The sequence below is a fragment of the Aquarana catesbeiana genome, linkage group LG10 (assembly GCF_042186555.1).
Source record: "Aquarana catesbeiana isolate 2022-GZ linkage group LG10, ASM4218655v1, whole genome shotgun sequence".
Taxonomy (NCBI): Eukaryota; Metazoa; Chordata; class Amphibia; order Anura; family Ranidae; genus Aquarana; species Aquarana catesbeiana.
The window spans coordinates 27,167,906-27,191,616 of NC_133333.1; the positions used below are offsets into that span (position 1 = coordinate 27,167,906).

The 23,711-nt window shown below is 42.9% G+C and overlaps 1 protein-coding gene across 1 annotated transcript in view; it reads right to left on the reverse strand.

Annotated features, from left to right (window-relative positions):
• The window catches only part of LOC141110483 (sialic acid-binding Ig-like lectin 8), a 36,274-nt gene extending 20,441 nt beyond the window's left edge, over positions 1-15,833 (reverse strand). Inside the window, exons 1-4 of the mRNA XM_073601845.1 lie at positions 15,666-15,833; positions 6,136-6,276; positions 5,873-5,967; positions 324-680 (exon numbers count right to left, since the gene is read on the reverse strand). Of these exons, the coding sequence (XP_073457946.1) occupies positions 324-680; positions 5,873-5,942 (427 nt within the window). The 5' untranslated portion in view covers positions 5,943-5,967; positions 6,136-6,276; positions 15,666-15,833. The remainder of the gene's footprint in view (positions 1-323; positions 681-5,872; positions 5,968-6,135; positions 6,277-15,665) is intronic.
• Positions 15,834-23,711: the final 7,878 nt, after the last annotated feature.

Consider the following 23,711-nt stretch of genomic DNA (forward strand, 5'->3'; position numbering starts at 1 on the left):
ACATGTGTTCTCCCTCCTGTGTACTCTTTTTCAGTTGTCTACTAGATTCCCCAATCTGAGGAGGGCTGCATTGACGAAGCATACCAGAGGGATGCGATTCCATTGCTTTTCATGATCCACTGCACAAGTTGACTTTAAGGCAGAACTCTATGCTCTGGAGGTGTTTAGGGGTGTCCAGTGGTCTAAACAATGATGTTGGCCTTTATATTGTGAACACTGAAAATTTACTTTAGTGAAAAGTGTGATTTTGATTAAAGGTCAAGAAATATCTGTCTTGGTGCAAACATTCTGCTTTGTAGTTACCAGATATTTAACACACTCACCTGTCACAATCACTGTTATAGTTTTTACTTTATAATCATAAAGTACGGGTCCTTCAAATCGAAAATAATACGTTCCAGAATCTTGTTTCTTGACATCAGTTATTGTCAGGGTACAGTCCCCCTTATCTGTATCTCCTGTTATATTGAAGTTTGATTTAGTTCCATTATTAATAGATGTATAAGTGGCTGCCACAATATCATTAGTATTTATGTTCTTCCAATGTCCTTTGGAATTTGTGAATACATTTTTATTTGAAGCCGTGAAGGCACACGGGATAGTGACACAACAATGCTCCTGGACAGTGACCCTTCTAGTCACTTGCAGAGTGTACCCATAATGTCTCTGACACTCAATATCTGAAAAATGATTAAATTACTGTGTTAGAAGCATTCATACACCAGAAAAAAAAACTCATATTTATGCAAATGATAAAAAGAGAATGTCATGTTAAAGGCAATATAATACAAAGTCGTTTTCCCCAATTTGTAGCAGAACTTGATGACCCTACCTCCCACACTGACTACATTCGACCACCTGCAGCGGCTTTACCCTGACGGTCACGTGTACTCCACACTAGGTGGCTCTTCTCAACATGTCTCTCGATAGCCATGTGCATGCGCGCACCTGGCCCATGTTGCCATTGAGATATTGGACCATTCAGCAAACTTTTTAGACACACCTCGTACACACCCCTCGTACATACTTGATTGGCAGGAATACCATCCAGCTGTAAAGACCACCAATCATGGTAACCCAAGGGGATTTCATGTTGTCCTAACCACAGTGACAATCACGACTCCTATGAGTGTAGCAGCAAAGAGACCCATCTCTTTAGGGTCTCTTTGCTGTACCCAGTCATTTATATACCACGCTGTTTTTTAATATTTTGAATCGATTCTATGTATGCTATTTTTTATTGATCTTTGGATGACCCGTTTTTTCAATAAATTCCAATCAAGTCTTGGATTTACACTATGTGGAGGCTTCCTTTTTTCTCCTTTTTTATGATTATGGCATGTTCACATTGCTGAGTCAGACGATTGAACCATCGATCTGAAAAGGATATCTGGACTCCACCCTGGATCGGGACGGATATCTGGATTCCACCCTAAGGGAAATACCTCAATTCTGCAGACCAGGTCCATACTGTCAGCCATCATATGACAGTCTAAAGCCGTTTTGACTCACCGCTTATGGCTTGTGAGTCCACCGGTACTGGTAAGAGTACCCCATTCTTTACACTGTTTACAATCACCACTGGGAAGAATATAATTTGGATCATCTCCCCACATGATTGGGCGATTTAATTAATTCATGATACATTTTTGGGACTGTCACTACATACATTTTAGGAACTTTTCTTTGGTGTCTACCTTACACCGTGTTCTTTATATGTTGAATTGTTGCTGTTGAGGCTAATAATATTCACGTGCTCCTTTTTTTGTGTTTCTAGGTGAATTGATTGTTTTTGCCACACTAATAGAGATAGTTTTTGATTGGTCTGGGGATATGTCTCCATAGCCTTATACAATGTCACAGTCTCGCAATTTAATGTTCACATTTATTGCTGATCACCATTTTGATCTTACTTTCACAGTTATGTATGAGGTTACATCCCTCACCTGTCTAGTGCAATTTTAGTTTTCAGTTTTCGCACACAATCGCATAGTGCGGTTTTTTACATTCCCATCACATTCTTTGGGTTTTTGAGAGCATCTTTCTTTGATTGCCTTTTTTCACTTATTGTATAATAATTTTACACAGTAACGCTACACTTTATTTTTTATGTTTACTTACACAATTTGTCTGATTGTAGTGTGGCAGCTTTAGATTTACCAATTCTGTCTTAAGATTGGCGCGGTATTATTACTTTAATTATCCATCACTTTTGACAAATGCATACGAAAACAAATTATTAGAAAGAACGAAAATCCGAAAGAATGAAAACCCGAAAGAACGAAAATCCTAACATACAAAAGTCCAAAAGAAAAAAAAAACATAGTTATCTCACACGCTAACACGTCACTTCCGGGTGTTGAGTGCGGAGCCGTGGAACGCACGCCGACTCATAGCCTGTAGACAGCGTGTGTTTTTTTTATTTGCTGTTTTTATTTTTCGTTTTATCTGCACTTTACTGCATTTAAATGATGCAATTTGGATCACTTTTAAACAATATGAACTTTTAAATAAATAATCGGAATTACACCATGCGAGTCTGTCTTTCTCTGGTCTTATGAGGACACCAGGAGCTGGCACGCTGGGAAAGCAGCAACGAAGTACTGCTACATACAAGATCTGGACAGTGGACCGGGAGCCCAGCAGTCTAAGCGGAGGAGCAACAGCCACACCGAGAGGAAACCAACATACTCACTTTCGCCCACTACACTTGCAGGGGTACCTGGATCTGGTGAGTGGGGTATCATAGGGGGAGCACAAAAGTCACCCTGACCTGTACACTTGAGGATAAAATCTACAGAGGACATCGAGGATAATCACATGTCACTTTTTTGGAAGACCTAGTGAAAACTACATTTTCCCATTTCCATTTATCGTATGAATATTGGATACTGCTGCTGAACTCATATCTACCCAGTATCAATTTCCCTTGTGATTTTATCCCACTTGTTGACTTTTCCTATTTCTTTTTTTTTTTTTTTGCGCACACAGAACACAATTATTTACTTTGTATTTTTTGCTCACAGGTGTCTGACTGTAGGGCACTTATACTACTATACTATATGTCTTTCAGGTTGATGTTTATTTGTTTTGATGTTTAGCACATGATGTTTAACTATTGGGTTGCAGTATTGGATACCATTTAATGCACTTTAGGGCTAATAGCACCCATTGCAGGTGACACCTGACCTCAAGTGCACTTTAGGATGTATAATTAACCCTAGGATATAAATCACTCATTTTAAGGTGACACTAGTTTGGGTCACTTTTTTAGGTTATTTATCACAAATTTGCAAACTCACCCATAGAAGGGTGACAGCAGTTAGGATCACTTTTCAGGGTATTTATCACAACTCTGCCTACTCTAAGCATCAGTACTACAGAAGCAAATACTCTTGTGCACAGGTGTGTAAGCTAGATGATTCCAAGGGTTCAAAAAGGAAAGTGGATTTCGGCCTTGCTGCTCTCCAGGATGGGATTATCCTAGTAGAAAAACTATAAGAAAGAAAAAGAGAGCACACCGGCCTAGTGCATTATCCTTGAGAAAAATTTATTAAAAACAAGATTAAAATCTACTCACAAAGGTAGAAAGAAATTATCGCACTGTATACAGTCACAAGGCGATTAATCTGCTGGTAGCAGTTTCCAGGTCCTAGGAAGAGGACGTATGAACCGCTGCTGGCTAACGTGTTTCGAAGGTGTCCCTTCTTCTTCAGAGCCTTCGAAGAAGAAGGGACACCTTTGAAACGCGTTAGCCAGCAGTGGTTCGTACATCCTCTTCCTAGGACCTGGAAACTGCTACCAGCGGATTAATTGCCTTGTGACTGTATACAGTGCGATAATTTCTTTCTACCTTTGTGAGTAGATTTTAATCTTGTTTTTGATAAATTTTTCTCAAGGATAATACTCTAAGGATCATCCTCCTCATAGGAGCTTATATAGGGAGGTTTGACCAAGCAGTAATTACTTATTGTACACACATCCCCTGTTTGCTGACCCCTGGGAAGAGCGACCCAAATGTGATTCGCTCTTCATAGGTGGCATAAAGCAATGGGTTCAACCTGACACAATTATCAAATACAATTTTACCACTTTGGAGGGTTCACTATCACTTTGGATATAATTACCCAATAGGGAGAGGATTTTAAAATCATCCAATAGGAAGTGTATTCGAACTAATAATCACAGTATCACAAGTTAAACTATAGTAGGACATAAATACAGCTCTACCCACATTATTATCCAATTGAAGGGCAGCGCCATCTACCCCAACACCAAACATACTTTGTAGACATGAACCCACTGTTTCCTTTTAGCAGAGCCTAAGGATTCTTATGCCCCGTACACACGGTCGGATTTTCCGAGGGAAAATGTGTGATAGGACCTTGTTGTCGGAAATTCCGACCGTGTGTAGGCTCCATCACACATTTTCCATCGGAATTTCCGACACACAAAGTTTGAGAGCAGGCTATAAAATTTTTCCGACAACAAAATCCGTTGTCGGAAATTCCTATCTTGTGTACACAAATCCGACGCACAAAGTGCCACGCATGCTCAGAATAAATTAAGAGATGAAAGCTATTGGCTACTGCCCCGTTTATAGTCCTGCTGTACGTGTTTTACGTCACCGCGTTCAGAACGATCAGATTTTCCGACAACTTTGTGTGACCGTGTGTATGCAAGACAAGTTTGAGCCAACATCCGTCGGAAAAAATCCATGGATTTTATTGTCGGAATGTTCGATCAATGTCCGACCGTGTGTACAGGGCATAACACACATTGGGGTTCATTTATTAAAGGCAAATTGGCTGTTCATTCTGCAAGGGATTTTTTACTGAGCTTAGTGAATGTGGTAAAATTCACTCAGCAAAGAATACCCAATCACGTTAACGATACATTAAAAAAAAAAGATATATATTTTTGCTTTCACGTGATTGGATAATGGACGCCAGGAGTACTTCACCTCATTCACTAAACTCTAGGGAAAATTTCCTTGCAAAATAAACAGCCTATTTGCCTTTAAAAAAAAAAAAAATTTTTTATAATTTTGTTACATTTTAGACTGCCCATCAGCATAAGTCCTCAAGATTCACATTAGCCGTATAAAAAGATTCTACGTTGGGTGGAGAGGACAAATCTCTGGGGTTGATTTAAAAAACCTTGAGCTTGCAAAATCTGGTGCAGCTCTGCATAGAAACCAATCAGCTTCCAGGTTTTATTGCCAAAACTTAATTAAACAAACTGAAGCAAGAAGCTGATTGGCTACCGTGCATAGCTGCACCAGATTCTACGTGCTCCCGTTTTAGTAAAACTCCCCCTCTGTGTATTCAAATAGTGATTGTAGGCTAAAAGCCTTGTTTGTAGTCAAACCTCAGGTAAGGGGCACAGCGAAAATCTGGGCCCAGGCATTCAAGCACTGTACAGGAATCAGTGGTGATCCGCTAAAAAAAAAATAAAGATTACGCATATAAAAATGACAAATGGTTCAACGCATGTAGCATAAATACAGTAAGGCTGGGTTCTCACTATTGGGATTTGGATGTGGGTTTCCCCTCATCCAATTCACATAGCAGGAGATTGTGACCGACTCTCTATGGAGCCAGTTCACACATCTCCGGAGTGGCTCCGGTGCAACTTGCACAAGAGTCCTGTGTGTCTTTTGGTCCTTTTCTGGTTCCCAATTTAGCCCAAAATTCAGGCTGAAATTGGACCTGAAACAGTGAATGGAGATGCACCGGACTCCTGCTGTGAGCCACTCCAGTGTTAACCAAGCCTAAATGTTACCTAGACCATCAAAGTATAGGAAATATTGTCTTTGGGGGAATGGAGGTTAATGAAATGTAAATTGGGCAACATAGACAGTCTAACTTACCTTTGCTAAGCTCAAAGAGAATTATGATGACTAGACATTCCAAAATATTACAACCCTTATCCAGCCTCATCCTGACTCTGAGCTGAAATCAGGATCTGTAATTCAAAATGCAGAAACATGTCAAAGAAATTTTAAACAGTCAGTTTTTATATAAACAAGTATAAGGTCAATAAGGATTTAGAGAAGATCTGTAAAGAAGAGTGGACCAAAATCCCTCTTGAGATGTTTGCAAACCTGGTCACCAACTACAAGAAACGTCTTACCTCTGAGCTTCCCAACAAGGGTTTCTCCACCAAGTAGGCTAAAAGCCTTGTTTGTAGTCAAAAGTAAAATTTCAGGTAAGGTACACAGCGAAAAACTGGACCCAGGCATTCAAGCACTGTACAGGAATCAGTGGTGATCCACTAAAAAAATTAATAAAAGATTATAGCTATAAAAATGACATATGGTTCAATGCATGCAGCATAAATACAGTAAATGTTACTTAGACCATCAAAGTATAGGAAATATAGTGTTTGAAGGATGAAAGTTAATGAAATGTAATTGGGTAACATAGACAGTCTAATTTACCTTTGCTAAGCTCAAAGAGAATTATGATGACTAGACATTCCAAAATATTAAGCCTCGTACACACGATCGGATTTTCTGACGGGAATTGTTTGATGTCAGGCTGTTGGCGGTAAATCCGACCGTGTGTACGCTCCATCGGACAATTGTTGTCGGACTTTCCGCGGACAAATATTGGATGGCAGGTTTTAAAAGTTTACCACGAACAAATGTGTGTTGGCAGTAAATCCGACCGTGTGTACACAAGTCCGTCGGACAAAAGTCCAAAGTACAAACACACATGCTCGGAAGCAAGGTCGAGCCAGAAGCGGTCGGTCTTGTAAACTAGCGTTCATAATTGAGAATTAACATTCGTGACGTGGAAAATTATGAAATCTCGAAATGCAGCGCACAATTCTCTTCTTCTTTAATGGGATAATAATGAAGCTGCTTTGCTGGTGATACTGATGGAGTTATTGCAAACAAATTTTCAAAGGATTTTTTTTTCTAGTGATATCAAGAATATTTTTTTTTATTTGTGCAAGTTACCACAACATCATTATCCCATAGTTTATAAGATCAAAGATACAACTATGTTGGTGTCTCTTGTCAATTTTCCATTGTATTTTTTTAAATGTAACTGCCGACTCCCAAACTGTCATTTGAAGTAAAACACACAGCCAAGTATTATTCTACACAATTTTTTTATTGTGCATTAAAAAAAGAAAACAAATAAAATTAGACATGCTATCTGCCAATAGAACTTAACCAAAAAGTGCATTCTATGCATCCAAATATATAGAAAATATACCAAATCAAATCATTATTCAACCAAAAAAATGTCAAAGCAATAACTCCAAGGCCAATAATAAATAACACGTTATCTCCTCCCATTCCGCAACATGGCTGGTTGACGAACGGCCGTTCAGAAATTAACTGAAAATCGCAAAATGAAAAGCGTGAAATGAAAAGCGTTAATCAACACTCACCAAACTTCTACTAACATGAAATTAGTAGAAGGAGCCCAAAGGGTGGCACCAAAGAGCTAAAAAACCATGTAGTACGTCACTACGTTTGTGATTGTTGGCCAACAATTGTGTGCCGTGTGTATGCAAGACAAGTTTGGGCCAACGCCCTTAGGACAAAAGTCCACGGTTTTGTTGGCCAACAATCCGATCGTGTGTACAAGACTTTACACTCCTTATCCAGCCTCATCCTGACTCCGAGCTGAAATCAGGATGTGTAATTCATACTGGAAATTAAACAAAATGCAGAAACATGTAAATCAAATTTTAAAGAGTCAGTTTTTATATAAACAAGTATAAGGTCGTGATTGAGCAAATTAAAGCGTCGCCAAAATGAAAGGTCTACAAATGTCTGAAAAAGCATAGCTATCCGACTTTTTTGGAAACCCTTGGCGCTGGTTCTGTCTTGAGTCTTGCTATAAACATTTTTTCTTTGGGGGAAAAAAGATGTCAGCTGGAAAATCTCATCCAGTTGATCACTTTTACCTCTGTGCTTGCCAACAATTGCAAGTAGACAGCTTTTCTATCCAGGTCCGGCATAGAGTATCCTGACTACTGGTTAAGTGAAGGATGGAAGCAACACCTGAGCTGGCATAAGCTGCAGCACTTTGTGAAAGTTACCTGTTCATGGGAGGTCTGTAATGGGGGCTATCAATAAAATAGAGAGGGTGATGAGGGCACGTAGAATGAAATGTTGTATTTTAGGTTTTTAACTAACCAAACCTGGAAGTTGAAGAATCACTTTTTTGTACTTTATTGCTGTTATGGGAATACTAAGAATATACTCAGGGCTTTTTTCAGCGGGAATGTGGTGGGGGGGCGGTGGACGCAATCCGGCACTTTCAGCACTGGATGTATATAATGCCAAGGGGTGCTAGGGTGCGCTGGGGAATCTACTGTTGCTGGGGAAACCTATTGTTGCCGGGGAGGTCTATTGCTGCCAGTGAGGGGTATCTATTGTTGCTTCGGGGGATTTTATGTTGCTGGTCATTTGTTGATGGGAGAGCTCTAATGTTGAGGGAAGGGTCTATTGATGCTGGCTTCTGGTAGATCTATTCTTGCTGTTGGAGTCTAATGTTACTAGGGCGGATCTACAGTATTGTTACTGGGGGGGTATTTTGTTGTGGGGGGTCTATTGTTAATGGGGGGTTTATTGTTGCTGGGTCTATTGATGCTGGGGGGTATTGTTGCTGAGGAGATCTATTGTTACTGGGAGGATCTATTAGTGCTGAGGTGTTTATTGTTGATGAGGGATCTATTGTTGCTGGGGGATCTATTACTGCTGGGGATCTATGTTTGCATGGGATGAGTCTATTGTTGCTGGAGGAGGTTGGGGGGGCTATTGTTGCTGGTGGGGGTCTGTTGTTGCTGGGGGATCTATTGTTGCTGGTTTCAGAGGTCCTATTTTACTGCCTTTCATTAGCCAATTCCATGCAAACTACTTAGTTCCAGAAAATAATACTTGGTTCTGTATTCTCTAAAAGGGGCAGCACTGGGAGGAGGGTAGGGGGTGGAGCCAAGGGATGTTGCTAGGAGGTGGGAAGGGGGCAGGGACAAGGGGTGTCCCAAAAGGGGGGAGTACCTGCAACTATTCACAACTGTGAACTATGCAACTATGATTTTTTTTTGCTTTCCTCAGGCTGTTTCCCATAACCAAAATTCTAATATTTGCTTAATATTATAACTTTCACATCACACTTCCTCTTTTATTTTTGTTCCCCCTAATAATATCAACAAGCCATGCAAAACTTTGCATCCCCTTCCTTCAGCTCTCCGCCACCCCCTGTGCTCTCCACATTCCCCCATGCTCTCCGCCACCCCCCGTGCTCTCCACATTCCCCCATGCTCTCCGCCACCCCCCGTGCTCTCCACATTCCCCCATGCTCTCCGCCACCCCCCATGCTCTCCACATTCCCTCATGCTCTCCGCCACCCCCCTGGGCTCTCCACCTCCCCCCATACTCTCCACCACCCCCCCGAACTCACCACCTCCCCCCATGCTCTCTGCCACCCCTCTGGGCTCTCCACCTGCCCCCATGCTCTCCGCCATCCCCCCTGGGCTCTCCACCACCCCTATGCTCTCCGCCACCCCCACTGGGCTCTCCACCTCCCCCCATTCTCTCTGCCACCCCCCCTGTGATCTCCACATTCCCCCATGCTGTCCGCCACCCCCCTGGGCTCTCCACCTCCCCCCATGCTCTCCACCACCCCCCATGTGCTCTCCACATTCTCTCATGTTCTCCGCCACCCCCCTCTGCTCTCCAGATTTCCCCATGCTCTCCGCCACGCCCCCTGGACTCTCCACCTCCCCCCATACTCTTCACCACCCCCCTGGGCTCTCCACCTCCCCCCATGCTCTCCGCCACCCCCCCAGTGCTCTCCACATTCCCCCATGCTCTTGCCATTCCCCGTGCTCTTCAAATTCCCCCATGCTCTCAGCCACCCCCCCCTGGGCTCTCCACCTCCCCCATGCTTTCCACCACCCCCCCTGGGCTCTCCACCTCCCCCCATGCTCTCCGCCACCCCCCCTGTGCTCTCCACATTCCCCCAGGCTCTCTGCTGCCCCCTGGGCTCTCCACCTCCCCCCATGCTCTCCGCCACCCCCTGTGCTCTCCACATTCCCCCATGCTCTCCGCCACCTCCCCTGTGATCTCCACATTCCCCCATGCTCTCTGCTGCCCCATGTGCTCTCCACATTCCCCCATGCTCTCCGCCACCCCCTGTGCTCTCCACATTTCCACATGCTCTCTGCTGCCCCCCCTGTGCTCTCCACCTCCCTCATGCTCTCCACCACCCCCCTTCCATGTGCTCTCCACATTCCCCCATGCTCTCCACTGCCCCTTGTGCTCTCCACATCTCCCCATGCTCTCCACCTCCCCCCATGCTCTCTGGCAGCCCCCCTGTGCTCTCCACATCCCCCCATGCTCTCCGCCACCCCCCCTGTGTTCTCCACAGCCCCCATGCTCTCCGCTGCCCCCCCATGCTCTTTCCTGGTCCCCCCTTGCCTCCCCCCCATACACCTCTGTCGGGTTCCCCCCTCCCCTCTCCCGGGGTATCCATCAAGGTGGAGAGTGGGGAAGGGGCCGGCTAACTTGTTATGGGCTGCCCAATCCAAAATGCCCGGGCCTATTTTTTGTCCCAGTCCGGGCCTGGTATACACTAACAGAGCATGGAATTCCCCCCTGTTACACCACTTTTCCCTACAGGTAAGCCTATAATAAGGCTTACCTGTAGGTGCTGCAAATATCTCCTAAACCTGCACAGTTTAGGAGATATTTACCATATACGCTTGCGCCAACATCATCGGCGCATGCGCACTAAAGAAAGGGCGCGATCGTGCCATTTCTAAAGGACCATGCCGTGACCAGCAGCTCCCGCACATGCCTGGGAGTGACGTCACGCGACTTCAGCCAGTCACAGAGCCGGAGTCCATGGCCCCGGAAGGAAGAGGGGTGAAGATGGATGCGGCCACCAGTGGGGGCAACGGGGACACTGCGGGCTTAATTTGCAGGTAAGTGCGGTGCATACTAGCCCATTATGCTTTTACATTGTAGGGGAAAAAAGAGGAAGTAAAACTCATCAGGGTTTACTTCCTTTTTAACCACTTGTCTACTGGGCACTTTCACCCCCTTTCTGCATGGCCAATTTTCAGCTTTCAGTGCTCTCACGCTTTGAATGACAATTGTGCGATCATGTAACACCGTACCCATATGAAGTTTTAATTATTTTTTCACACAAATAGAGCTTTCTTTTGGTGATATTTAATCACCACTGGGTTTTTTATTTGACAGGTATTTTATCTCCTTCATTGATGGGCACTAATAGGCAGCACTGATGGGCACTGATGAGACAGCACTGATGGACACTGATGAGGCAGCACTGATGGGCACTGATGGGTACTGATAGACAACACAGATGGGCACTAATAGGTGGCACTGATGAGGAGCCACTGATTGGCAGCACTGATAGGCACTGATTGGCAGCACTAATTGGCATCACTGGTGGGCACTGATGGGCACTGTTGGGGCTGCACTGATCATCAGGACAATGATGATTAGTGCCCTTATGATCAGTGCAGATGTTCCCTTTCACACTGGCCGGTTACCGGCTGTCCTCTCACGCTGTCACAGTGTGAGGAAAGGAATGCCGATAACCAGCAAGTGTGTTTACATTGTGATCAGCTGTGATTGCACACAGCTGATCACGTGGTAAAGAGCCACTGTGATTGGCTCTTTACCCCTAACTGTGATCAGCTGTGTCTGAAGGACAAGGTGATCACAGAGTGAGCTGGGTACGCATCGCAGGGGGCACGATCACTAGAGGATGTCATATGAATGCACTGTAGCAATCATTTTTCTATAGCACGGTCGGCAAGTGGTTAAATTGCAACAATTTTTGAATGTTTAAAACATTGCAACAGCTGCAGAATAAAAAAGAAAAAGTAATCCTTAATGACTTTAAAGTGCAAAGTAAAATATGACGCAGCCTCTCACTAGAATTACCACTGATTGTGTTCCTATGGGGCATCTGGATGATATGTGAGCTGCTTCCATGCACTGGGGAATTGCTACAGGAACATCGGGATGTGAAATCAGTATTTGAATCTAAAGAGCGAAGCGTCACATTAAAGTATTAGAGACCTAAGTAAGTTTTTATTCCAAACATGTAATGGATGCAACAAGCAACACACTTTGGGGGGCCACACATTGTCCCCTTCATTAGAGCTTAGGTAAATATGAAATCAGCTAGTATGGACTTGGACTTTAATTTATAATTTGGATATCTGAAAGAATTCTGTAACGTTCAGCAGCTTGCTTGAGCTGTTTTACTTAATACACAATAGGAAAAAAAACCCTTACTTTGGGCCGTAATACTGCAATGTGGCACTTTGATCTTTAGGTTCAAATATGACTTTCCCATTCTTAGCTGTAGAAGTTCCTTGGTGCACAGAAGCAGCCCGCCTGTCACTCGGATGTCCAACTGGGACACTATCAGTATAGTTTGGATGAAATTAATCTTTCGTACTAAATCACTCTCCGCGCAAGGTTCTAGCACCATCAATTTACTGTGCCAAGCCTCCACTAGAATTATCACAACTTTTGCTTTTCTGAGTTCCCCAGAACATAGTCATTTATAACATTAAATGTCCTGTTGATTCTGCCAATAATCCTTGTGAAAATCTGACTTAGTTTTTACATGCCCATAATGACTAAAGCCTCGTACACACGATCGGATTGTTGGCCAACAAAACCGTGGACTTTTGTCCGAAGGACGTTGGCCAAAACTTGGCATACAAACGGCAAGGAATTGTTGGCCAACAAATACGAACGTAGTGACGTACTACGTTATTTTTTAGCTCTTTAGCGCCACCCTTTGGGCTCCTTCTGCTAATTTCTTGTTAGTAGAAGTTTGGTGAGCGTTGATTCGCGCTTTTCATTTCACACTTTTCAGTTTGTTTCTGAATCAGAGGAGATAACGTGTTATTTATTATTGACCTTGGAGTTATTGCTTTGACATTATTTTTTTGGTTGAATAATAATGATTTGATTTTGTATATTTTCTATATTTTTTTGATGCATAGAATGCACTTTTTGGTTAAGTTCTATTGGCAGATAACATGTCTAATGTTATCTGTTTTTCTTTTTTTTAATGCACAATAAAAAAATTGTGTAGAATAATGTAAAAATTACAAGGAACACCTACATAGTTGTATCTTTGATCTTAAAAACTACGGGATAATGGTGTTGTGGTAACTTGTCCAAATTTAAAAAAAAATCATAATAATATTATTCTTGATATCACTAGAAAAAAAAAGCCTTTAAAAATTTGTTTGCAATAACTGCATCAGTATCACCAGCAAAGCAGCTTCATTATTATCCCATTAAAGAAGAAGAGAATTGTGCGCTGCATTTCCAAATTTCATAATTTGCCGCGTCATGAATGTTAATTCTTCATTACAAACGCTAGTTTACAAGACCGACAACTTCTAGCTCGTCCTTGCTTCCGAGCATGTGTGTTTGTACTTTGGACTTTTGTCCAACGGACTTGTGTACACACGCTTGGAAAATCCGACAACAGACATAGGTCCGTGGAAAAATTTTAAAACCTGCCATCCAACATTTGTCCGTAGAAAATCCGACAACAATTGTCCGATGGAGAGTACGAACGGTTGGATTTTCCACCAACAGCCTGTCATCACACATTTCTTGTTGGGAAGTCCGATCGTGTGTACGAGGCTTAAATCACTCCGGTTTGAAAACAATGCAGTCCTCTCCTGGTCATCACTATTCTGTTTTTGATGGACTAAAAAGTAGAGGCAATACTGAGGCCAGTGTGGAGTGGGGTTCATTTTACAGACTGGCCCGATCACAGTCCCTGCAAGCATGAACTCAACACATGGTGGTGGTTGTGGGTGATATACATTTTACAAACTTCTCCTTGGCTGTCAGATGTGTGGCCGTATGTATACTAATCTGCAAATGTATACCATGGGGGGGGAGTGCAGGTAACATACAGTATAAAACATCAGTGGATTTCATGACATTATCAGATGAAATAAGTAAGACAATTAGGTCCTATACGCAGTGCCAGGACAAGGTTATCTAAAGCCCAGGTAGAACATGCCAAAATGTGCCCCCCCCCAATATGTATGAGGATTCTGTGTCAGCAAAAATCCCCCCCCCCCCAAAAAAAAAACAAAAATGAGCACTGATCTGCATGCTAACCCCCTAAGCATACATTTTCCCTCCTCCCAGTACACATTTGCCCCCCTGCTAAAATCCTCCCTCCCAGCCCAAACCTTTGCCCCCCCATTCCCCCCTCCAAGCTCAAATACCCTATCTCCTCATATGCCCCCAGCACAAATCCCCCCCACTCCAAATTCTCCCCTTCCAGCACAAATTTCCCTCCCCAATCCCCCATTCTAGCACAAATCCCCCCCCCCCACATTTCCCCTCCTAGCACAAATACCCCCCAATCCCCCATCCTAGCACAACCCCCCCCCCACACACACACACACACACACATTTTCCCTCCTAGCACAAGTGCCCCCCAGACTCCTATCCTAGCACAAATCACCCCCCCACACACACACACACAAATTTCCCCTCCTAGCACAAATATCCCCCAATCACCCCTACTAGTACATATCCTCCCCCACACACAAATTTCCCCCGCCTAGAACAAATGCCCCCCAGACCTATCCTAGCACAAATCCACCCCCCCCCCACACACATACAAACAAATTTCCCCTCCTAGCACAAATACCCCCCAATCATCCCTACTAGTACAAATCCTCCCCACACACACAAATTTCCCCTCTTAGCACAAATGCCTCCCAATTATCCCTACTAGCACAAATCCTCCCCCCACCCCAAAAAAAAAAAAAAATATTCCACTCTACCATATTATGTTTATAGCACAAACGCTCCAAATCCCCTCCTGGTAGCACAAATCCTCTTTCCCCATCCCCTCTCCCAACACAAATTTCTCCAAACCACCACTCCTAGCACACCTTGCACACCAATTTGCCCTCCTAGAACAATTCTTACCCCCTGCCACTCCCCGAATTCCCCTTCTGAACACAACCCCCCCAATCTCCTTGTGGTGCACCCCAACCTCATATGATACCACAGTGCCCAGGGCATCCGATCCTCTTGCCCACCCCTTGTCCCGGCCCTACCTGTATGTCTAAACACTTCAAGATGAAATGTATATGCACATTCCCTGTTTTTAATGGTGTTTTGTACCCTATTGTTTTTATCTTTATGGAATGAGAATGGATTATTTTATCATTTCTGTGTGATTTCCCAGTGGCACATATAAAGTCCCATCCATGGTCTCCCTGCCTTGTCTGAAATTTTGTTCCATTGATACATAAAGGGATAGGAGGTTATTTACGAATGGCAAATCCACTTTGCACTACATGTGCACTGCAAGTGCACATGGAAGTGCAGACATGCAAGAAAAATAAAAAACAGCAATTTAGCTTTCACATGATTGGATGATAAAATCAGCAGAGCTTCCCCTCATTTCAGATCTACCCCTAAGATTTACAGCGACTGCATTGCCAAGTGCACTTGCAGTGCAAAGTGGATTTGCCTTTCATAAATAACCCCCACAGTGTCCACTGAGAAATAAGGAAATAATATACAGTATGTGTTGACAAAAACAGAACATCTCCACATTTTTCTACATATTAGTAAGACAATTATTCTTTCATACCTTGAATTCGGAGAGTGGTATATCCAAGGTATTTCCAGGCCAGGTGTCCCTGATTATATCCAAATGATCTCTTGGAATTTCTGGCTGGTGCAGAAAAATCAAATCAGAGTGCCATCTTCTATATACTCCTCTTCTCTAATGTCAAATTGTCTTCATACGAAGTGACCTACTAGCAATTCCCTTCTTAGTTCTCCTTTTTAATTTCCTTCCTCTGTTTCAGCTTTTCAGAACAGCTTTCTTATAAATTACAATTTCAGCACAACACATCCTTCCTACGCCACTCACAGCATTACATTACACTATAAATACAAAAATTAGACAAAAAAAAGACTAATGCCCCGTACACACGGTCGGACATTGATCGGACATTCCAACAACAAAATCCATGGATTTTTTCCGACGGATGTTGGCTCAAACTTGTCTTGCATACACACGGTCACACAAAGTTGTCGGAAAATCCGATCATTCTGAAGGCGGTGACGTAAAACACGTACGTCGGGACTATAAATGGGGCAGTGGCCAATAGCTTTCATCTCTTTATTTATTCTGAGCATGCGTAGCACTTTGTGCGTCGGATTTGTGTACACACGATCAGAAATTCCGACAACGGATTTTGTTGTCAGAAAATTTTATAGCCTGCTCTCAAACTTTGTGTGTCGGAAAATCCGATGGAAAATGTGTGATGGAGCCTACACACGGTCGGAATTTCCGACAACAAGGTCCTATCACACATTTTCCGTCGGAAAATCCGACCGTGTGTACGGGGCATTAGACTAAATTACACTAAAAAAATGCATACAAGTATACAGACTAGGGTTGCACCGATACCACTTTATTAAGACCAAGTACAAGTACCGATACTTTTTTCAAGTACTCGCCAATACCGAATACCGATAGTTTTTTAAATGTCAGTGGACTGTGTCAGTTTTTTATTTATTTTTATTTTTTTTATTTTTTTACAATTGTATTTTTTTGTAATTTTTTTTTTGTAATTTTTACAATTTTTTTCTTTTTTCAATATTTATTACATTTTTTTAAATTATTTTTATTATTATTACTATTTTTTTATCAGCCCTGTTGGGGGGGGGGACTTTGGTGAGATATCAGGGGTCTAAACAGACCCCTGACATCTCCCCTTTAAGACACAGAAAGAGACTGAGGGCATCGATTCCCCAGTCCATTTCTCTGCAGCCTGGACTGAATATGAATGGAGAGGAGACAGAGGATCCCCTCCATTCATAAACTGAGACATGGTAAATACAGACTACAATGCTCAGTTATGAATGGACAAAGTCAGTGGTCACTGACTCTGTTCATTCAGAAAAGGAAGGAGCTGGTAAATGACAGATTTACCGACTCCTTCTTCTGCTCTCCATCCTGACAGATCTGGGCCAGGGGGGGACCGGAGGAGGACAGAGGGGGATCAGAGGAGCATGGAGGACATGGCGAGGGACCGGAGGACATAATAGGGGACCGGAGGAGAACGGAGGACATAGTGGGGGACTGGAGGAGCATGGGGGGCATGGCAGAGGACCGTAGGAGCACAGACATGCTGAACCTGGAGGCAGGTGACATGGCAAGTAACGCGCTGAATCTGGAGGCAGGGGATGGTGGCAAGTGACAGGCTGCATCTGGTGGTGGGGGATGGGTAGCAAGTGACATACTGAATCTGGTGGCAGGGACAGTAGCAAGTGACGCGCTGCAAAGTAGGAAATATTGTACTTTTATTCTTGAGAGTAGGTGCGTAAATTGGGACAGGCTGGTAGGGGCTCCATAGCATTACTTTGCCCAAGGGCCCATGATGCTATTAAGATGACCCTGGCTGACAATACAAACATTATACATAACATACAAATATACTGCGGACCATCAATGGCTTGTATGCCATCCAGTATGTCAAAGATAATACAACAGCACATTCAGGGATTCATATAAGCAAAATGTCAGTTGAAAGCCTTTTTTTACCGCTATGCAATTGGATGTCAGTCCCACTATGCATGGTTCATAGGGATTGTCAGTGGTCATGAATCCAGTTAAGATAACTAAGAGATCAGAGAATAGAAGCAAAAGAAAAGAAGGGGTGAAAAAAAGAGGGTGGGGAGAGGAAGGAATAAAGGGAAAGGGACCAGTGGGGGAGATGAGTCAGGGGAAATTACGATAACAGGATTGGTTGTACCAACCCCCCCCCCTTCCCCCACCGCTTGTTAGCTCAATTTGGACTCATTCTCCACAATTCGCTTGTTATTCTTCTTCTTATGTTCATTTCATCTCTACTTTAACATATCACTTCTTATTAATATTCTCACCACTAACCACTTTGGTGTTAGTGGTTGGAACTAAGTAACCGACTAGTCATGTTGAAAGTTCACACAGCAAGTGCTACTTGTATATATTATAGTTATATATAGATTTTCTTACAAAAGTGAGTACACCCCTCACATTTGTTGTAAATATTTTCTTCTATCTTTTCATGTGACAACACTGAAGAAATGACACTTGTCTACAATGTAAAGTAGTGAGTGTACAGCTTGTATAACAATGTAAATTTGCTGTCCCCTCAAAATAACTCAACACACAGCCATTAATGTCTAAACCGCTGGCAACAAAAGTGAGTACACCCCTAAGTGAAAATGTCCAAAGTGGTAGAGAGAGAGAGAGGGGGGGGGGGGTGATAGTGAGATAGGGGGCTGAAAGAGAGGGGATGAGAGGGAGGGGAAAAGAGAGAGAAAGGGGGTGAGAGGGAGGGGGTGAGAAAAAGGGGAATAGAGAGAGGGTGAAAGAGATATAGGGTGGTAGGAAAGAGAGGGTTGAAGGGGGTGAGAGAGAGAGAATGGGGGATGAAGGGGATGAGAGAGAGAACAGGGTGAAAGAGAGGGGATGAGAGAGAGAGGGGGGGGGGTGAGTCTGTGGGGGGCACAGCATAGTAAATTACAAGGGGGGGGGGCACAGTACATTACATGGTTGGCACAACACATTACATGGTGGATACATGGATACAGCCCATTTAATTGTGGGCAAAGCACAGCACATTACATGGCGGGCACAGCACATTACACAGTTGGCACTGCCCAATACAGCACATTACAAGGTAGGCACAGTACATTATATGGTGGGCACAGCACATGACATGGTTGGTACTGCACAACACAGCACATTGCATGGTGGGCACAACACAGCACATGCACACAGTTTGCACAGGATCTATGAGGTGGGCACAGCACATAACATGGCGGGCACAGCTGAGCACATTACATGGTGGGAAATGCACATTACAAGTGGGCACTGCACAGCACATTATATGGTGGGCACAGCATATTATATGGTGTGTACTGCACATGGCATGGTGGACACTGCACAGCACATGACAAGGTGGGCATTGTATGACACCACATGATATGGTGGGCACTGCACGACACAGCACAGCACATTATATTGTGAGCACATTAAATGGTGGACACCGCACATGACATGGTGAGCTCTGCACACCACATTCCATTGGGCACATTGGTGGGCACTGCACAACACAGCACAGCACATTACATTGTGAGCATGGCACATTAAATTGTGGTCACCACACATGACATGGTAAGCCCTGCACAGCACATTCCATTGTGGGTACTGCACGGCAAATGCCCTGGTGGGCAATGTACAGCACATTACATGGTGGGTACAGCACATTACATGGTAGGCACTGCATAGCGCAGCACATGACATGGTGGGCACTGCACAGCAATTTGACATGGTGGGCACTGCACAAGACATGGTGGGCACTGCATGGCACAGCACATTACATGGTGGGTACAGCGCATTACATGATGGGCACTGCATGGCACAGCACATGACGTGGTGGGCACAGCACATTACATGGTGGGAACTGAATGGTACAGCACATTACATGTTGAGCACAACACATTACATGGTGGGCACTGCATGGCATAGCACGGTTCATGGTGGGCAATGCAACTGCACATTACATGTTAGGAACTGCACATGACATGGTGGGCATTGCTGAACAGCACAGCACATTACACAGTGGGCACAACACACTACATGCTGGGCACAACACATGGCAGGGTAGGCACAGCACAGCACATGACATGGTGGGAACTGCACATGACATGGTGGGCACTGCATGGCACAGCACGACATGGTGGGCACTGCACATTACATGGTGGGCACTGCAAGGCACAGCATGACATAGTGGGCACTGCACATGACATAAAGAGCAATGCACAGCACATAACATGGTGGGCACTGCAATGTACAGCCATGACATGGTAGGCACTGCACATTACATAGTGAGCACTGCAATGCACAGCACATGACATAGTGGGCACATCACATTACATGGGGGCACTACAGTGCACATGACATGACATGGTGGGCACAGCACATGACATGGTGGGCACTGCACATTACATAGTGGGCACTGCAATGCACAGCACATGACATGGTGGGCACTGGACACAAGAAAGCACATTACATGGGGGAAGCAGCAGTCTGTCTCCTAGCACAATAATTACACAACACCTCCCTAACAAATTTTACTAACCTTATCTCAACAGCATGGGATGCCCAAGAGGGTTAAGGCAGTGCTGGAAAATAATGGCCACATAAAATATTGACACTTTGGGCCCAATTTGGACATTTTCACGTAGGTGTATACTCACTTTTGTTGCCAGCGGTTTAGACATTAATGGCTGCAAGTCTTTTTGGGGATGTCTATACCAGCTTTGCATATCTAGAGAGTGACATTTTTTTCCCATTCTTCTTTTCAAAATAGCTCAAGCTCTGTCAGATTGGATGGAGAGCATCTGTCAACAGCAATTTTCAAGTCTTGCCACAGATTCTCAATTGGATTTAGGTCTGGACCTTGACTGGGCCATTTCAACACATGAATATGCTTTGATCTAAACCATTCCATTGTAGCTCTGGCTGTATGTTTAGGGTCGTTGTCCTGCTGGAGGGTGAACCTCCACCCCAATCTCAAGTCTTTTGCAGATTATAACAAGTTTTCTTCTAAGATTGCCCTGAATTTGGCTCCATCCATCTTCCCATCAACTCTGACCAGCTTCCCTGCCTGCTTTTAGGCTAAAAAGTAAAATGTTGGTCTCATCTGACCAGAGCACCTTCTTCCACATGTTTGCTGTGTCCCCCACATGGCTTCTCTCAAACTGCAAATGGGACTTCTTATGGCTTTCTTTCAACAATGTCTTTCTTCTTGCCACTCTTCCATAAAGGTCAGATTTGTGGAGAACACGACTAATAGTTGTCCTGTCCACAGATTCTCCCACCTGAGCTGTGGATCTCTGCAGCTCCTCCAAAGTTCCCATGGGCCTCTTGGCTGCTTCTCTGATGAATGCTCTCCTTACCCGGCCTGTCAGTTTAGGTGGACGGCCATGTCTTGGTAGGTTTGCAGTTGTGCCATACTCTTTCCATTTTCGGATGATGGATTGAACAGTGCTCCGTGAGATGTTCAAAGCTGGGATATTTTTTTATTTGCCTTTAAGAAAGTCCCAATTCAGAGATTGCTGTTGTGGATATTTTTGTATAACCTAACCCTGCTTTAAACTTCTCCTCAACTTTATCTCTGACCTGTCTGGTGTGTTCCTAGGCCTTCATGATGCTGTTTGTTCTCTAAGGTTTTCTAACAAACCTCTGAGGGCTTCACAGAGCAGCTGTATTTATTCTGAGATTAACCGGTTCAATACAGGGCATTTTCACCCCCTTCCTTCCCAGGCCAATTTTTAGTTTTCAGCGCTGTCGCAATTTAAACGACAATTGCGGGGTCATGCGACGTTGTACCCCAAAAAAATTGACGTCCTTTTTCCGCACAAATAGAGCTTTCTTTTTTTTTTTTTTCCTCAGTTTCAGCCAATACGTATTCTTCTACATATTTTTGGTAAAAAAAAAATCACAATAAGCGTATATTGATTGGTTTGCGCAAAAGTTATAGCGTCTACAAAATATGGGATAGATTTATGGCATTTAAAAAAAAAAATATATATTTATTTATTTTTTTTTACTAGTAATAGCGGCAATTGCGATTTTTTTTTTTCGTGACTGCGACATTATGGCGGACACATCAGACACTTTTGACACATTTTTGGGACCATTCACATTTATACAGCGATCAATGCTATAAAATTGCATTGATTACTGTGTAAATGTGACAGGCAGTGAAGGGGTTAACCACTAGGGGGACACAAGGGGTTAAGTATGTTTCCTAGGGAATGATTCTAACTGTAGGGGGCGGGGACGTACAAGGGGAGGAGACCGATCTGTGTTCCTGATCGCGGGCGCCCGGCGGACATTGCGGCCGCCAGGCACACGCACCGGGTCCCGAGCAACGCGGTGGGCGCGCGCGCTCCCCCCAGATGGCCGGGAATCCCAGGCCATCATATGACGTCCACCCAGGATGGGAGATCCCATCTGTGGACGTCATATGTCTATGGCCCGGTCCTGAAGTGGTTAAATTACACACAGGTGGACTCTCTTTTTTAATTAGGTGACTTCTGAAGGCAATTGGTTCCACTAGATTTTAGTTAAAGGTATCAGAGTAAAGGGGGTTGAATACAAATGCCCCCCACACTTTTTTAATATTTATTTGTAAAAAATTTGGAAAACCATTTATAATTTTCCTTCCACTTCACATTTACGTGCCACTTTGTGTTGGTCTATCACATAAAATCCCAATAAAATACATTTACGTTTTTGGTTGTAACATGACGAAATGTGGAATATGTTAAGGAGTATGAATACTTTTTCAAGGCACTGTATGTGTGTGTCTGTGTAAATCCAGGAAGTGAACAGGCAGCAGCTTCAGCTGCCCACAGTTAAAATGGTTGCAGCCAGATTCAGTGGAGGGAGATTTCTGCAGCATATTTGGCAAGTACAGAATCACAGTATATATAAAATAATATGCAAAGTGGTTGGAGGGAAGCTTCAAAATGGCAAAGATGTTTTTTATTACAAATTATGTGAGCAGACTGCAGTTCCTTTTTAAGTAAACAAAAAAGAAACTGAGATCGCTGAATTAAGAATGTCAACATATTAATCAATTACAATTTACAATATTGCATTTTCTTATTCAAAAGTATTATGAAAGGTAACACATCAGCGTACAGCGTAAATAAAAGTATGAACATAATTATAATACAATACGCTCTGTTGCCATAAAAGACAAATTGTAGAAGTTGTATTATAGAAACAACCATTAAACAATATTGCATTTTCTTCCACTTTCTCTATGCAGTCTATGTCCTTTCATACACATGTTCACAATTGCACTCCAATCAAAACACACACAAACTATTATAATGTTTTGTTTAAATACGTTTTATTTTAGTAATTTTCAAAGGAAGTTTCTATTATTGGTGAAATAGTTTTATTAACATATTAAATCAAATAAGTATTTAGAATATTCACCAATTTGTATGCTTGTTTATCAGTTTTAGCAACTACAGTTAGTTAATTATATTTACAATAAAAACTCCAGTGTAATTATTGTAAAAAAAAAAAAAAAACCATTAACTAAAAAGAAAATGAGGTCGCTGAATTAGGAGTTTCAGCAAAATAAATAAATACAATTTAAAATTTTGCATTTTTTTTCATACACATGTTCACAGTTGTACTCCAGACAAAACACACAATCTTTTTGTATAAATATGTTTTTATTTTAGTGCTTCTTAATAACTAGAAAATGGATACTCTACAAGAACAGTAAAAAAAAAAAAGAAAAATAGAAATGAAAATACAAGAGCATGGTAGTCTATTCTATTATGTTGTATTTCAGCAGAGAAATTCTTTCAAATTGGTTTATTGAAAATCAAGAAATCGTTGTCATTTTTCATTTTACATTTTATTATGGTAATGAATATTAAAAAGTGTATACTGCACTGTGATTCCACAACCCAGCAGCCAGCACGGCTGTAGACAAAAAAGCTAAGTATGTAAAGTATAATAAGTGCAGCGCTAAGGTTGCAAAAAAAAAAAATGATAAAGTTATATGTAATATAAACATATAAGTGACATAATAGCATAGAA